The sequence below is a fragment of the Rhinoderma darwinii genome, chromosome 9 (genome assembly GCF_050947455.1).
Source record: "Rhinoderma darwinii isolate aRhiDar2 chromosome 9, aRhiDar2.hap1, whole genome shotgun sequence".
NCBI classification, from domain to species: domain Eukaryota; kingdom Metazoa; phylum Chordata; class Amphibia; order Anura; family Rhinodermatidae; genus Rhinoderma; species Rhinoderma darwinii.
In genome coordinates this window covers 46,768,377-46,786,589 of record NC_134695.1, presented here as the reverse complement: position 1 = coordinate 46,786,589, position 18,213 = coordinate 46,768,377, and the positions used below count along the sequence as shown (strand labels likewise).

Sequence of the window (18,213 nt, the reverse complement as noted above, 5' to 3'; positions counted from 1 at the left end):
CAGAGGGCCACTGGGGCAGCCTCTACAGAGGGCCACTGGGGCAGCCTCTACAGAGGGCCACTGGGGCAGCCTCTACAGAGGGCCACTGGGGCAGCCTCTACAGAGGGCCACTGGGGCAGCCTCTACAGAGGGCCACTGGGGCAGCCTCTACAGAGGGCCACTGGGGCAGCCTCTACAGAGGGCCACTGGGGCAGCCTCTACAGAGGGCCACTGGGGCAGCCTCTACAGAGGGCCACTGGGGCAGCCTCTACAGAGGGCCACTGGGGCAGCCTCTACAGAGGGCCACTGGGGCAGCCTCTACAGAGGGCCACTGGGGCAGCCTCTACAGAGGGCCACTGGGGCAGCCTCTACAGAGGGCCACTGGGGCAGCCTCTACAGAGGGCCACTGGGGCAGCCTCTACAGAGGGCCACTGGGGCAGCCTCTACAGAGGGCCACTGGGGCAGCCTCTACAGAGGGCCACTGGGGCAGCCTCTACAGAGGGCCACTGGGGCAGCCTCTACAGAGGGGCACTGGGGCAGCCTCTACAGAGGGGCACTGGGGCAGCCTCTACAGAGGGGCACTGGGGCAGCCTCTACAGAGGGGCACTGGGGCAGCCTCTACAGAGGGGCACTGGGGCAGCCTCTACAGAGGGGCACTGGGGCAGCCTCTACAGAGGGGCACTGGGGCAGCCTCTACAGAGGGCACTGTGGCGTTATCTACAAGTGGGTGTGTGACAGTATCTGAAGAGGACACTGGCATTATCTAGGGGTGTGTTGCATTATCTACAGCGGGCACTGTGGCCTTATCTACAGCGGGCACTGTGGCCTTATCTACAGCGGGCACTGTGGCCTTATCTACAGCGGGCACTGTGGCCTTATCTAGGGGTGTGTTGCATTATCCACAGAGGGCACTGCGGCAGCATCCACAGAGGGCACTGCGGCAGCATCCACAGAGGGCACTGCGGCAGCATCCACAGAGGGCACTGCGGCAGCATCCACAGAGGGCACTGCGGCAGCATCCACAGAGGGCACTGCGGCAGCATCCACAGAGGGCACTGCGGCAGCATCCACAGAGGGCACTGCGGCAGCATCCACAGAGGGCACTGCGGCAGCATCCACAGAGGGCACTGCGGCAGCATCCACAGAGGGCACTGCGGCAGCATCCACAGAGGGCACTGCGGCAGCATCCACAGAGGGCACTGCGGCAGCATCCACAGAGGGCACTGCGGCAGCATCCACAGAGGGCACTGCGGCAGCATCCACAGAGGGCACTGCGGCAGCATCCACAGAGGGCACTGCGGCAGCATCCACAGAGGGCACTGCGGCAGCATCCACAGAGGGCACTGCGGCAGCATCCACAGAGGGCACTGCGGCACTATCTAAAAAGGGGCTGCCCACTCTTGACATGTGTGCTAACGGAGCCGCCGGACTGCATTTAGCTGGATTGTTGAAATAAGCACGTGGAGAAATATCTCAAATTTTAAACCTAGCGCTATTATTATAGTAATATTATTCTAGTAATATAGTGTTCTAGTAGTTCAAATAACTAATTGATTAACAATAATTTTGTATTGTATCAAGTTTGAAAGTAATGCGGCCCGTCAACTTCCCATTTTTTCTATATGCGGCCCACTTACCCGGCCGAGTTTGAGACCCCTGATTTAAGGGATAGGTCACGGGCTTTTCAGGACCTATCCGTTATACGGATGTCATTATAGACTGAGTGATGAATATGTTAAGCGGATGCCTAATATTGGCATCAGTCACCCACAGGCTATAATGGCATCCATTTATCGGATACAGAAGTTGCAGAAATCCATGCACCGAATGCAGAAACAACCCCATTCAGATGTATGAAAACAGATTTTCAGTCACCGAAATTTCTGCCACCCTTAGGCCACATGCACGGTGAAAATTTTGCAGCGGAAAATACGCAGCTGAACAAAGCTCCTGAAGGTGTGTATTTTGATGCCATTTTTACATTTTGCTGCGTAAATAGCTGCGTTTTCATGCTGCGGGCTTTGCTGCATATTTCTTTAGAACTACAGGGATAGAATCTGCAAGTGGAATCGCAAAAAATGTAAACCGGATTTTCGGCTTTGAAAATAAGCAAAGCGGGTCAATTTACGTCCCGAAAAATAACGCAGCTTGGACAGGATTACGTACTGTATTACGCTGCGGTTTTGCCGCACGTGAAAAAGCGCGGCAGAACTGCATGTAATATGCAACATGTGCATTCGGCCTTAGACCCCTGCTAAGGATACTTATGTTGGTCATTTCTGCGACCGAATATCAGTTCCATACATCTATTTCTACAGCAAGCACAAAATCTGCATCAAAATCCGCCGCATGTGCACGGGGCCTTAGAAAGGACATCAAAGTGCAGATCCTGTCAATTAAGAGGGTCATAGAAGAAGAGATCCAATCAAATGTGTTTTGAGATATTCTCTTAGACTATGGTGACATTTGGGTGGTAGTGGGCCACAGTAAAATTGCTGCATTAGCCCTCATGCACACGACCGTGCCCGTTGTTATGGTCTGCGAATACGGGCACAGGCGGCCGCTGACAGCCACCCGCATTTTCGTTCCATGCTCCAATATATAATATGGGAGCACGGTCCGTAAAAAGCAAAAGATAGGACATGCCCTATCATTTGCGGAAGCTTTCTACGGCCCGGACACCTTCCCAAATATACGGGAAGGTGGTGGTGGTCAATAGAAATTAATGGCTCCGTAATTGCGGACGAAATCTACGGTCAAGAGCATGGGACCTTACTGAGATTGCAATGTTTCTCTATGGAAACAATCACAACAAATCCAACCAGGCACAAATACCGGGATAATGACATTTCTACAGGGTCTCATTGATGGTTATCAGGCCGGTCTACGGGGTCTCATTGATGGTTATCAGGCCGGTCTACAGGGTCTCATTGATGGTTATCAGGCCGGTCTACAGGGTCTCATTGATGGTTATCAGGCCGGTCTACAGGGTCTCATTGATGGTGATCAGGCCGGTCTACGGGGTCTCATTGATGGTTATCAGGCCGGTCTACAGGGTCTCATTGATGGTTATCAGGCCGGTCTACAGGGTCTCATTGATGGTTATCAGGCCGGTCTACGGGGTCTCATTGATGGTTATCAGGCCGGTCTACGGGGTGGGGGATACGGATTTCATTACATTTCAACTGCTGTGGTAATTTACCTCAGAAACTAGATGGGCTCTTGTAGTGAACGGCTCCAAACTGCATATTTTTATAAAACCTGTGTACAAATGCCGAAGTATTTTTCTAATTGACAGTTATTACATGTAGATGGGACATGTTATTCCTACAATGGATTCTTTAAGAAAAACCATGGCTCAGGCTTCGTTCACATCTGCGTTCCGTCGGAGATGAGCCCTGACTGACACAAACGGAAGCCATAGGTTTCCGTTTCCATCACCATTGACTTCAACGGTGACGGATCCGGTGCCAATTGTTTCCGTTTGTCTCCGTTATATGGAGGCCATAAACTGTACAATTGTAACCTTTGCCATATACTTACCTTTACAATGTTTTCTCCCCCCACTGCCGCTGTTCAGGTCCTGCGATACATCATCTGTTTACCCGGCGACGTAATGACATATCATTGCCCTGAGTGCGGTACCAAGTCACGAGCCGCTGTAATGATGTCGCCGTAGACCGAGACCGCAGCGGTGCTGGGAATGGTGAGAACCAGAAGCGGCCGGCAGGACTTCCCATCGGCATCGTCTTCAATAGAGCTCTCCCGGGAAACATCAGGTCCTTTTCTTTATTAGGATCGATTCCGTCAAAACTACGGAACCCTTGCACAACGGAGACAAACGGAAACTATTGGCACCGGTTCAGTCACCATTAAAATCAATGGTGATGACAACAGAAACCTCTGGTTTCAGTTTGTGTCAGTCAGGGCTCCGTTCCGACGGAAAGCTCCTGATGCAGATGTGAACGCAGCCTTAGATACAACTGTTTCTGTAGAATCTGTGTGGCCTGAATTATGCCAACCAATACAACAGCCAGTTTTTCTAAAGATCCGATTAGTAAGGGTATGTTCACACAGGTCGGATACAGCTAAAGTAAACAGGGTATCAGACATAGAACCTGCAGGACATTCTGGCCGAAAGACCGCACCAAATTTTCACCTGGAATCGTCGCTGCAGAAAGAAAAAAAAAAAAAAAAGCCAGTACTTACCTTCATTGGTGTTGCTATAGCAACACGTCCCTCTGGTCTCTTGTGCAGCCAGGCCTCATGATTACGCTGCAGCCCATGTGACCACTACAGCCCTGTGGTTGGCTGCATCAGTCACATGGAATGAAACGTCATTCCTGGAGGCCATGTTGCAGGGGGAACAGATGTGGGAACAAGGAGCGGTCGCTATGACAACACGGGGGGGGGGGTAAGTATAGACTTTTTGTTAATTAAATTTAAAGAAAAAGGCTTTGTTGTTTTCAGATTTGCTTTTTTTGCGGGAGAATCGCAGACAATGCAGAAAAAAACGCAACGATTCGCAGCATAAATTGACATGCAAGTCAATTTATAAGCGTTTTTGTCTGAGGATTTTCTGCCATGAAATCGTGCGAGGATACAGTAGAAGCGATGTCACCTTAACCGCGCTGATGTGCTAGTCCGGACTTTAGAAAAGATGGGTGTTGACCACCGTGGAATATAGTAATCACCATATTGGCTGTCACCCAGCTTTCCCAGGAACAGATCCCGGATATCTGGCTGAACAGAATTTCTTTTAGTGGGAGGCGGTGTAAATCCAGAATCCAGCAGGAATGTGCTCATGATTTACGGATCTTTGACTATTGATTTATGGCAGGCACATCTGCGTTATTCAGAATATACAAGTAAACCTGGAGTGTTACATATTAACCCTTACACTGCTGGTAATAGAAACAGCGTGCACGATCAGACGAGGTTTTCACATGAAAAATTACCTTCGATGGCACCAAAATTACCTAGTAAAAAAATATATACATTGTCCAGAGAGGCCGTCAAGACCGAAAAAAATGTGCGCAAATTAAAAAAGAAAATGCATTTACCAATAGAGCACATTTTAATCACCGTGAACCTATCATTTTGGTCTAAATTGACGCGACAATCACGTCACCGACGTCTGTACAATTATCTATCACATTGTAAACCCTAATTGACATTATTTTCAGCCATTCTGCAGAAGAGACGGAATTTATATATTTTACACTCCAACGACCTTCACTGAATTCACACAGAGTAGAATGGCCTTGACTGGTACAATGTAAGTGCCCCCCTAATTCTCAGCACCAGCCATATACAGTGCCATGAGAAGAGCGCCCCCTGCCGCGACAAGTGCCACTAACGGTCCCTGCTATCAAATGATGTCTCTCTCTTCCCATATGTGCCCAGCTCTCCCGAATACTCACAGTTCCTGATATCTGAGATAAACACGGCCAGGCCCCGCATCCCATCTCCCTTGGACACGGCGGGCATCTTCCCCAGAGAGTAGGGGGCAACGCCCGGACCCAACGAGAAGTGGAGGAACCCCGGACCGGTGCGCTTAGCTGTAACGTGACCGGATTATGACTGGATGTGTCTCCTCCGGCCCGGCGCGCCCCCGTCTACACCTCGCACAGTGAACAGGACGCAGGACCGCGCTCTGAGCCGGGAGGAGGCGCAGAGAATACAGGAAGCGCGGTCACGGAGGACGCCCGGGACCAGAGAGAAAGCGCCGCCTCCTCGGCTTATATAGAGGGGCGTGGTTCTGTCATGGTGTTGACAGCTCACATCATTGGACGAATAGCGACTCGCTCATTTACATATCTACATTGGCCAGCGGGGGCTTCAGAGCATGGACTCAGAATATCGGGGTGTATGGGGCTCCAGCAGCTGGTGATCGGTTCAATAGGCTTCATTCACACGCTGCAGTTAGAACCGCATTAAAAACCGCATCCGGTTTTACCGCGATTTGTTGAGTTTCCGTTTCTGTAAAAACCGCATCTCAACCACAACGTGTGAATTGACCCTTACTGTCACTACAGGAGACGCTTTACTGCAGTGCAATAATATTATTTATTTATATAAAACATTTACTTGCTTAATTAACCCCCTAAACCGTGGCATAGCTAATGGGGCACGGGATACAGGTGCCACATGAGAGGGTAGAGGTGCTATAAAAGGTGAGTGGAGGGTGTGATGGCAGATCATAATGATTGTGCAGAGAGAGCTCGGATTCACAGCCTTTTTAACCCATGATTCCCTGCTGCAAATTCTGCAGCTCAATACATCCATATGAATGCTTCTGTCATGCAAGCAGTCCTGTAAAGGGACTGTTCACATCTGCATTGTAGGCTCCGTTAGGGGCTTCTGTCGCAGATCCGGCAGAGATTACTGGAAACAATACTGCGTTATTGTTTCTGGTAAACCACGGACACCCTGACGAAAAGCCGACAGAACCTATTAAAGTCAATTGGTGCCGTCGACCGCCGGTGGTGTCCGTGATGCAACGGAAGCGTTTCGTCCGGCATTTCCTTGTTCTGCTCCTCTGACGGAGCAGAGCAACAGAATGGCCCAACGCAGGTGTGAACAGAGCCTAACCCTATCACCCTATCCTAAGGGCTTATTCAGATGAGCGTGATTCTCGTCTGTGTTCTATCCGTTGAAATAATTCACAGCACGCAGACCCGTTAATTTCAATAGGGTTGTTCAGACATGCGTGAGTTTTCACGCAGCGAGGGTCCGTTGCGTGAAACTCACTGCATGTCCTATATTGGTGTGTTTTTGCGCACCTAGTCACCCATTTAAGTCTATGGGTGCGTGAAAATCTCCCGTGTGCTGTCCGTGTTTCTTGCATCAGTTACATAGAAAAGATAAATAAATTAAAAATAAAATGAAGCGCTTGCACGGACGTGAAAAACGCAAAGTTCACTGATGCCAATACGAACACACACAGACATGAAATGTGGGAAAAACGCTGCCTTTGTAGCCTAATGTTGTACTGTGTATGAATCCTATACACTACAAAGTCACTGCAGACAATGGGCATGATGGTTATGGTTGGGCATGGTGGTTATGGTTGGACATGATGGTTAGGCTGGGTTCACACGACCTATTTTCAGGCGTAAACGAGGCGTATTATGCCTCGTTTTACGTCTGAAAATAGGGCTACAATACGTCGGCAAACATCTGCCCATTCATTTGAATGGGTTTGCCAACGTACTGTGCAGACGACCTGTAATTTACGCGTCGTCATTTGACAGCTGTCAAACGACGACGCGTAAATGGACTGCCTCGGTAAAGAAGTGCAGGGCACTTCTTTGCCACGTAATTTGAGCTGTTCTTCATTGAACTCAATGAAGAGCAGCTCAAGATTTACGAGCGTCTCAGACGGCTCACAAAATGCGAGGAGCATTTACGTGTGAAACGAGACAGCTGTTAACAGTCTGTCTTTTCACACGTAAATGCCTCTCATCGTGTGAACATACCCTTATGGTTGGGCATGATGGTTATGGTTGGGCATGATGGTTATGGTTGAGTATGATGGTTATGGTTGGGCATGATAGTTAGGGTATGTGCACACACACTAATTACGTCCGTAATTGACGGACGTATTTCGGCCGCAAGTCCCGGACCGAACTCAGTGCAGGGAGGCGGGCTCCTAGCATCATAGTTATGTACGATGCTAGGAATCCCTGCCTCTCTGCAGGACAACTGTCCGGTACTGTAATCATGTTTTCAGTACGGGACAGTAGTTCCACGGAGAGGCAGGGACTCCTAGCATCGTACATAAGTATGATGCTAGGAGCCCGGCTCCCTGCACTGTGTTCGGTCCACTACTTGCGGCCGAAATACGTCCGTCAATTACGGACGTAATTAGTGTGTGTGCACATACCCTTACAGTTGGGCATGATAGTTATGGTTGGGCATGATAGTTATGGTTGGACATGATAGTTATGGTTGGACATGATGGTTATGGTTGGGCATGATGGTTATGTTTGGGCATGATGGTTATGGTTGGGCACGATGGTTATAGTTGGGCACGATAGTTATGGTTGGGCATGATGGTAAGACTGGGTTCACACGAGCATGTTACGTCCGTAATGGACGGAATGTATTTCGGCCGCAAGTCCCGGACCGAACACACTGCAGGGAGCCGGGCTCCTAGCATCATAGTTATGTATGACACTAGGAGTCCCTGCCTCGCTGCCGGACATCTGTCCCGTACTGTAATCATGTTTTCAGTACGGGACAGTAGTTCCACGGAGAGGCAGGGACACCTAGCGTCGTACATAACTATGATGTTGGGCATGATAGTTATGGTTGGGCATGATGGTAATGGTTGGACTGATACCGATCTTGCATCCAGGCACTTCAACAGTGGTTTTACTAGACTCCGAAAACACCTGCAGCATGGTTAACCGGGGAGGGGAGCTGCTCATGTCGGCAGAATTTTTTTTTCCTCATCAACATGTCCAATGTTTTAGCCTCCCCTCCCCCCAGATCATTTGCCACGTAATAAGTATACTGTGTGAATAAGGCCTAATATAGCGGTAACATGACTTATTATTATCACTATATACTGGACAGGTGAATACATTACTGATCCAGCGTAGTCAGAGAATAAACAACTAAATAAAAAATTCACAGGTGACGCCTTCTCGGATTGTAGTCGTTCATTTCTCCTGACTTTTCCATGTGGTCCAGACCGGCATTAGGTTGGGTTCCCACAGTGCAGATTGGCTGCAGATTTTGCATGCGTTTTTTTAAGCCAAAACCAGGAATAGAACCTAAACAGAAGAAATATAAAAATGAAGGCCTTATAGGTCTGCTCTCCTGGATCCAATTCTGGTTTTGCCTTACAAAATGCAGACTAAATCTGCAGCAAACTAAATATGCATCAAATCTGCACTATGGGAACCCAGCCTTAAAGAGGCTCTGTCACCAGATTCTCAAATCCCTATCTCCTATTGCATGTGATCGGCGCTGCAATGTAGATAACAGTAACGTGTTTTTGTTTTTTTAAACTTTCATTTTTGGCCAAGTTATGAGCTATTTTATATTTATGCAAATGAGCTTTGAAATGGACAACTGGGCGTTTTTTTTTCGTTATGTCCAACTGGGCGTGTATTGTGTTTTTAACTGGGCGTGTTTACGTGTATGACGCTGACCAATCAGTGACCAGTCAGCATCATACAATCCTCTACATTCATTTACACAGCAGCGATGTGCAGCCACATACACAGAGATTAACGTTAATCAAGTGTCCTGATAATGAATACACATGATCATCCAGCCTGGACGTCATGTGTATTCAGAATCCTGACACTTCTGAATCTTTTCTATGAGATTCCCGCAAGTGAAACGAAATCTCGTTTACCTCCGTAATCTCGCGAGATTTCGTTTCCCCTGCTAGTTTTACTCCTCGAATTACGCCTGAAATAACTCCCCTAATACGCCTACAAACATCTGTCCATTGCTTTCAATGGGAATTACGATGTTCTGTTCCCATGAGCCTTTATTTTACGCGTCGCTGTCAAAAAACGGCCGTCAAAAAAGGCATCTAAAAATGTGAGTTGTTAAAAAAACGTCTGAAAATCAGGAGCTGTTTTCGCCTGAAAACAGCTCCGTATTTTCAGACATTTCTGGTCACTATGTGTGAACATACCCTTAGAGCAGGGGTCTCAAGCACGCGGGCCGCATGCGGCCCCTGGGGCTGTCATCTGCTGCCCGCGGGACACAGAGCCGCTTGTATAGGCTCTGCTCCGAGACTCTGGAATTCCCTGACATCGCTGTGCACATATGAACAGCGATGTCTGGGGCTTCCCCAGAGCCGGAGTACCGTGCAGAGCGCTAGTACAGGCTCTGCTTCGGGACTCTGTGGAATTCCCTGACATCGCTGTCCATATATGGACAGTGTGTCAGGGTCTTTCCCAGAGTGGAGTCCCGGGCAGAGCGCTAGTATAGGTTCTGCTCCGGGACTCTGTGGAATTCCCTGACACCGCTGTCCATATATGGACAGTGTGTCAGGGTCTTTCCCAGAGTGGAGTCCCGGGCAGAGCGCTAGTATCGGCTCTGCTCCGGGACTCTGTGGAATTCCCTGACATCGGTTTCCATCTTTGGACGCACGATGTCTGGGGCTTCCCCAGAGCCGGAGTCCCGGGCAGAGCGCTAGTATAGGCTCTGCTCTGGGACTCTGGGGAAGCCTCTGACATCGCTGTCCATACATCGACAATGCTGTCAGGGACTTCCCCAGAGCAGGAGTCCCAGTGATGTCAGGAGCGCAGCTGGAATCCCAGGAAGAGCCTACTAGCGCTCTGCCCGGGACTCCAGTTCTGGTGTTGCCCCTGACATCTCTGTCCATATATGGACAGTGATGTCAGGAGCAGAGCTGGAATCCCAGGCAGAGTGCTAGAAGTGGCTCTGCTCCAGGACCACAGCTCTGGGCAAGCCCCTGACATCACTGTGGCAGCATCTGCGGAGGGCACTGTGGCAGCATCTGCGAAAGGCACTGTTGCAGCATCTGCGGAGGGCACTTTGGCAGCATCTATGGAGGGCACTGTGGCAGCATCTACAGAGGGCACTGTGGCAGCATTTACAGAGGGCACTGTGGCAGCATCTACAGAGGGCACTGTGGTAGCATTTACAGAGGGCACTGTGGCAGCATCTACAGAGGGCACTGTGGCAGCATCTACAGAGGGAACTGTGGCAGCATCTACAGAGGGCACTGTGGCAGCATCTACAGAGGGCACTGTGGCAGCATCTACAGAGGGCACTGTGGCAGCATCTACAGAGGGCACTGTGGCAGCATCTACAGAGGGAACTGTGGCAGCATCTACAGAGGACATTGGCAGCATCTACAGAGGGCACTGTTGCAGCATCTGCGGAGGGCACTTTGGCAGCATCTATGGAGGGCACTGTGGCAGCATCTACGGAGGGCACTGTGGCAGCATTTACAGAGGGCACTGTGGCAGCATCTACGGAGGGCACTGTGGCAGCATTTACAGAGGGCACTGTGGCAGCATCTACAGAGGGCACTGTGGCAGCATCTACAGAGGGAACTGTGGCAGCATCTACAGAGGGCACTGTGGCAGCATCTACAGAGGGCACTGTGGCAGCATCTACAGAGGGCACTGTGGCAGCATCTACAGAGGGCACTGTGGCAGCATCTACAGAGGGAACTGTGGCAGCATCTACAGAGGACACTGGCAGCATCTACAGAGGGCACTGTGGCAGCATCTACAGAGGGCACTGTGGCAGTATGTACAGAGGACACTGTGGCATTATCTAGGGGTGTGTTGCATTATCTACAGAGGGCACTGTGGCATTATCTACAGAGGGCACTGTGGCATTATCTCGGGGTGTGTTACATTATCTACAGAGGGCACTGGGGCAGCATTCTTAGAGGGCACAGCGGCAGCATTCTTAGAGGGCACAGCGGCAGCATCCACAGAGGGCACTGCGGCAGCATCCACAGAGGGCACTGCGGCAGCATCCACAGAGGGCACTGCGGCAGCATCCACAGAGGGCACTGCGGCAGCATCCACCGAGGGCACTGTGGCAATATCTAAAAGGGGCTGCCCAATCTTGACATGTGTGTCTGCCAAACGCTGACAACTGAGCCGCCGGACTGCATTTAGCGACAATTAAACTGGAAAATTAGATTGTTTAAATAAGCATGTGGAGAAATATCTCAAATTTTAAATCTAGCTGTATTATTATAGTAATGTATTATTATAGTAATATAGTGTTATAGTAGTTCAAATAACTAATTGATTAACAATAATTTTGTATTGTATCAAATTTGAAAGTAATGCGGCCCGTCAACTACCCATTTTTTCTATATGTGGCCCAATTACCCGGCCGAGTTTGAGACCCCTGCCTTAGCGCTACTGCAAAACTGAAATTGTGCCTATAAAAATATGTTTTGCAAATTTTGTTAAAAATGTGAAAAAGTGCTAGTAAATTTATAAGCCTTGTTACGAACTAATTTTTTTGTTATTAAATTATAAAAATAATGGCTACACAAATTACACACCGGGTAAAGCTTATGTATTTACAAATTTGTGTGGTATCATACATTTTAGAAGATCATTTTAAATACTCGAAAATGTTAATTTTTCAAACCTTTTCTTAGGTTTTTTTTATAAAGAGTAAACAGTCGTCCAAAATTTACAACTAATATAAAGCAGAATGTGTCACCAATAAGCAATCTCTGAATCACTTGGATAAGTAAAACAATTATAATGTTATTACCACATAAAGTGAGACGTGTCAGATCTGAAAAATGGGGCTGCGTCCTGGAGTCCAAAATACGCCACGTCCTTAAAGAGGCTCTGTCACCAGATTTTGCAACCCCTATCTCCTATTGCAGCAGATCGGCGCTGCAATGTAGATAAGAGTAACGTTTTTTGTTTTTTTTAAACGAGCATTTTTATATTTATGCAAATGAGGCTTTCTAAAGTACAACTGGGCGTGTTTAAAGTTAAAGTCCAACTGGGCGTGTATTGTGTATGTACATCTGGTCGTTTTTACTTCTTTTACTAGCTGGGCGTTGTGAATGGGAGTGTATGATGCTGACGAATCAGCATCATCCACTTCTCTTCGTTAACACCCAGCTTCTGGCAGTGCACAGACACACAGCGTGTTCTCGAGAGATCACGCTGTGACGTCACTTTATGCCCCAGGTCCTGCATCGTGTCGGACGAGCGAGGACACATCGGCACCAGAGGCTACAGTTGATTCCGCATCAGCGCTTGCAGGTAAGTAGCTACATCGACTTAGCTGCAAACGCCGATGCTGCTGCAGAATCAACTGTAGCCTCTGGTGCCGATGTGTCCTCGCTCGTCCGACACGATGCAGGACCTGGGGCAGGAAGTGACGTCACAGCGTGATCTCTCGAGAACACGCTGTGTCTGTGCACTGCCAGAAGCTGGGCGTTCTGAAGAGAAGTGGATGATGCTGATTCGTCAGCATCATACACTTCTATTTACAACGCCCAGCTAGTAAAACAAGTAAAAACGCCCACTTGTACTTTAACTTTAAACACGCCCAGTTGTACTTTAGAAAGCCTAATTTGCATAAATACAAAAATGGTCATAACTTGGCCAAAAATGCTCGTTTAAAAAAAAACAAAAAACGTTACTCTTATCTCCATTGCAGCGCCGATCTGCTGCAATAGGAGATAGGGGTTGCAAAATCTGGTGACAGAGCCTCTTTAAGGCTACATTCACACGAGCCTATCAGATTTACGCGCGTGAAAGACGCACGTGAATCTGGACCGTTATGCATCAGTTATTCACGCACTCGCAAAGCACATCTTTTTAAAAATATATATTTTAAAGTGAATTGTTGCGTAAATCACGCTCAGCACACGGACGTGAAAAACGCACCGATATAGGACATGCAGTGAGATTTACACAACGGACAGACGCCGCCGCAAAACTCCTGCATGTGTGAATAGCCCCATTGAAATCAATGGGTCAGTGTGCTGTGCGTAATTTCACGCACAGCACATGGACGAGTTTTACGCTCATCTGAATGAGCCCTAAGGGGTTAAGCTGAATATGCTCCATGAACATCAAATAAAAACAGTGAAACCCAGTGGGCATTAAACTGCTTGTGTGGAAAATTTTGTCAGCCATTAAAATGAACAAATCTTTGTTCTCAGTTCAGTACATTAATGACCATATGTCGAAGAATGTTAAAATTCCTGAAAGTTGACAAAGCAAAAAGTACACGTATTTGTAGATTATCAACAGCATTGTTCTGAAGGAGGTGACAAAGGAAATAGCTTCAGCAGATTTAATTTGCCCAAATTCTGGCTATAGAAAACCTCTTTGTATTAAATATTTTGGTGGAAAGTATAGCTTCAGGGAATATTCTAGTCTTTCTGCGCTGGAGCAAGCCGGCTGTCAGAAGGGCCCACCGAAGACTCTACTTTCTTAGGACGATTAATGGAAAACTGTCAGGTCATTTTAGCGTCCTAAACCAACACCATGCCGTACCATATGGCCTTAAAAACGTTTCCAAACATGCCAGTCTATGTTTTCACAGATGCAGAAAAATGTATACTATCAATTAAAAAAAGGTGTGCAATGTCAGCAAATTAGCCTATAAGAGTCATGGGGGGTGGGGCTGTGACCCTATTCTGGAGTTACACAGTCCGGTCTCCAAACCCTCCTTTCCAGGCTTGATTTACATATCTTTGGCCGCTCTACATCAATAACACCCTTCACCAACTCTCATGGATGCGCCATAGCTGGGCATACGCACTGCAGCGGGGTGTACTCTGGATGGCTTCATTGCTGTACTGCGCATGCCTGGGGAGTACACCTCATTGCACTGCACATGCCCGGAGAGTACAAAGCAAAGGCTCATCCGTGAGAGATGGAAAAGGCTGTTATTGACTTAGAGTGACCGGGGACATGTCAATCAAGCATTCGAAAGAAGTGTTTGGAGACCAGATTGTGTGACTCAAGGTTAGCGGTACCGCCCGCATGACTCATAGTGTAATTAGCAAGTTTTAAAATTTGATTTTATAAATTTTTTTGCATTTGTTAAAACATACATTGGAAAGGTCATATATTACAGCATGTTGGCAATTTGTGGGGGCTAAAATTACCTAATACTAACACATACCTATACTCAAAGAAACACAAGCTTAGCTTTCGTAAACCTAGTGACTGACACTAAAGACAGCGTGTTTCCATTTTAAATATGGAACTTAATTTTGCTTGTTGCGGATGTTGGTGCACGGGCTGGGGCCACTATTTTGCTCCAAATTCTAATGTATTTTGCATAATACTGATTGTACTTCTTAAAGAGGCTCTGTCACCACATTATAAGGCCTCATGCACACTTCAGTTTTTCCCTTCAGGGTGCTATCCGTTTTTGTCACTGATAGCACCCTGAACCCATTCATTTCAATGGGGCCATGCACACCTCAGTTTTTTTGACGGTCCGTTGCCCCTTTCCGATCCAAAGTAGAGCATGTCCTACTTTGGTCCGGGATTCCGTAACCGTGAGGCCCATGCAAGTCAAGGGGGCCGTCAAAAAAACTGAAGGCACACGGAAGGCATCCGTGTGCCGTCCGTGTGTGACGGAGCCGTTGCCTAGCAACCGCCGGGCGGGCAGAAAAACATTAGAAAAATATTACACTAATCGGCAGCCACTTGTCTCTATCAATAACTGATAGAGAAAAGAGGCTGCTGATTAAAAATAAAATAAAAAGCAGTTCATACGTACCCGGTCGTTGTCTTGGTGACGAGTCCCTCTTCTTCCTCCAGTCCGACCTTCTTTTGTGACGCGGCAGCCTGTGCCGCGGCAGCCTGTGATTGGCTGCCGAGGACGCGGCAGCCTGTGATTGGCTGCAGCGGCGACATGGATTGAACGTCATCGCTGGAGTCCGGACAGGAGGAATCTAAGTATGAACTTATTTTATAATTTTTTATTTTTATTACATTAACATTTTATTTTCCGCGCGCCGAGCATAGTACTGTCACCCTGGACAGTACCATGCTCGGCGCGCGGAAACGGAAACACGGAGTGGACACGGGAGTGCACACGGAAACCACACGGCCGCTAAAACGGGTTCACGGACCCGTCAAAAGCGGCCGTGAAAACGGTGACGTAAGTGTGCACGAGTTTGTTGATATATCTCTTTACTTTATATACAGTGACATGTAGCTCTATTCATTAGTAGCATAATGAATCCCTAGCAATGATTGGAGAAGGTACGGCAGGTTTACAAGCTAGATAGGGTTCTCCATAGAAACGGATAAGATCATTTCTGATTGGTGGAGCCCGGTGGGGGGTAACTTTGAAATGCTTGTTAATAAAGAAGTGGAACATAGTAATAGGTTGGATTATGTAGCCTATTGGTAGGAATGAATAATGTGGTTCTGTGAGATACAAAATAGCAGGGATTTTAAAATATTTTGAAAATATTTGCACAGCTATAATGTTGCATATAGGAAACATTGAAATTATAAGTAAATTATGGTATGATAGATGAAAATCCATATAGAATATTTTAAATGTAGCATTATTCTACAATTTGTAGTGATATGGGGTGGAATTTTTCATATTGTTAAATTATAATCTTATATTGTGTGTTGGAACATATGTTGCATATATCTAAAATTTAATTTTATAAATATTTTTATTGTAACTTTGTTTGATGCTTTTTAAATCTGAACAATGGTGCATGCCTCACATGCCCCAGAAGAAGCTGGAAGGGCAAAATCTAAGGTCGGTTTTTTGGCGTGCCGCATGCTTTTATATTTGATATGCTTAAATCCTTTTATATTTTGTGAGATAGGAATGAAACAATGTGAAACTTATCCCATAAGAGTTGCACTATACTTTATTTACATCTTTATGCTACAGGCTGCAATTCTGTGAGACACATCGGAGAATTAGTGTTGGAAAACCAATGCTTCCTCCATAGAGCTCATTGATCTAGGAGAACCGAGCACACACATTTGGGATCAGTGATTCTCTTCCACATATGGGCTGGGGGAAGCGTTATACTCTGAAGGTAAACTTGGACTGAAGCAAAGAACCGTCTGAGTGGTAAAATCTGTCTTTTATTGGGTACATTTTGGGTGTTGTGGATTTTGCTCTTTTTTACCTGCTCCTGTCTGGCCAGTTGAGAAGTGTGCAGAAGGAAAATTGAAATTTTTCAGTAGTAACATTTTGTTACAGTTTGTAGTAAATTGCCAAATTATCTTTGTGTTTCAAGTAGATTATGTTCAGGGTGTGATGTGGGGGCATGGTCTCTAAAAGGGGCGAGATATATGCCTTTAAAAATTTTGGGCCGTCCGTGATTTTTGGTTTAACTGTCCAGAAAAGATTAAAGAGGAGTTTGGCAACTTTGTGGGAGACTCATACACACCATCAATGATTTGACCATGTAGAACACCACAGCTTATATATGCACTGGTTAGCAATGCCATTGAAACCACCTGCCTAATATTGTGTAGGTCCCCCTCGTGCCCCCAAAACAGCTCTGACCCGTCAAGGCATGGACTTCACAAGACCGCTGAAGCTGTCCTTTGGTATCTGGCACTAAGACCTTAGCAGCAGATCCTGTAAGTTGTGAGGTGAGGCCTCCAGGGATCGAACTTGTTTTTCCAGCACATCCCATAGATGTTCGATCGGATTGAGATCTGGGGAATTTGGAGGCCAAGTCAACACGTTGAACTCTTGGTCATGTTCCTCAAACTACTCATGAATAATTTTTGTAGTGTGACACGGCGCATTATCATGCTGAGGGAGGCCCCTGTCATTAGGGAATATCGTTGCCATAAAGGAGTGTGCTTGGTTTGAAACAAGGTTTAGGTAGGTGGTATGCGTGAAATAACAGCAACATGAATGCCAGCACCTAAGGTTTCCCAAGAGTACACGGAATTGCACTGCCACTGCCAGCTTGCCTTCTTCCCATAGTGCATCCTGGTGACATCTCTTTTACAGGTATGTGATGCCCACGCACCTGGCCGTCCACATGATGTAAAGGAAAACGTGACTCTTTAGACCAGGCCACCTTCTAAGTACTTTCACCGATGGACGGTTCTGCATGGGAACTCTCACTGGTCAGCAGCTACGCAGCCTGAAACACAGCAAGCTCCGATGCACTGTGTGTTCTGACACCTTTCTATCATAGCCAGCATTAACTTTTTCTGCAAATTGTGCTACAATACTCTTCTGTGGGATTGGACCAGACGGGTTAGTCTATACTCACCGCGTGCATCGATGAGCCTTAGGCACCTATTGGAGATGCTCTGACTCTATTCCTTGTCAAAGTCGCTCAGATCCTTACGCTTGCCCCTTTTTCCTACTTCCAACATATTAACTTTAAGAACGGGCTGTTCACTTGCTGCCTAATATATCCCACCCCTTGACGGGAGCATTGTAAAGAGATAATCAATGGTATTCACTTCACCTATCAGTATGGCTAATTAGTGTGGATGATTGAGAATTTACATGGTTATCAGTAGTTTTATTATCCTAAATTGCTGGATTACATTTTATTAAAAGGTTTCACAAGGTTCAGTGGCAGCGGGTCCTGTGTCTCTGACATGAAGGATCGAGCTGTTACTGATCACATCTAAGTTCATAACTTAGATGTGATCGATAACAAGTGTACCCTGCGTGTTCCTGCTGACCTGACGGATTCAGGTCTCAGCGCATAATACAGCTGCTCTGTACACAGGATACAAAGCAGCTGTATCTCAAAAA

The 18,213-nt window shown here is 47.2% G+C and overlaps 1 protein-coding gene across 2 annotated transcripts in view; it reads right to left on the bottom strand.

Moving 5' to 3' along the window:
• The window catches only part of AP2A2 (adaptor related protein complex 2 subunit alpha 2), a 73,615-nt gene extending 67,910 nt beyond the window's left edge, over nucleotides 1–5,705 (bottom strand). For both annotated transcript variants that reach the window (XM_075837608.1, XM_075837609.1), the window contains exon 1: nucleotides 5,403–5,705. In XM_075837608.1, the coding sequence (XP_075693723.1) occupies nucleotides 5,403–5,469 (67 nt within the window). In that variant the 5' untranslated portion in view covers nucleotides 5,470–5,705. The remainder of the gene's footprint in view (nucleotides 1–5,402) is intronic.
• Nucleotides 5,706–18,213: the final 12,508 nt, after the last annotated feature.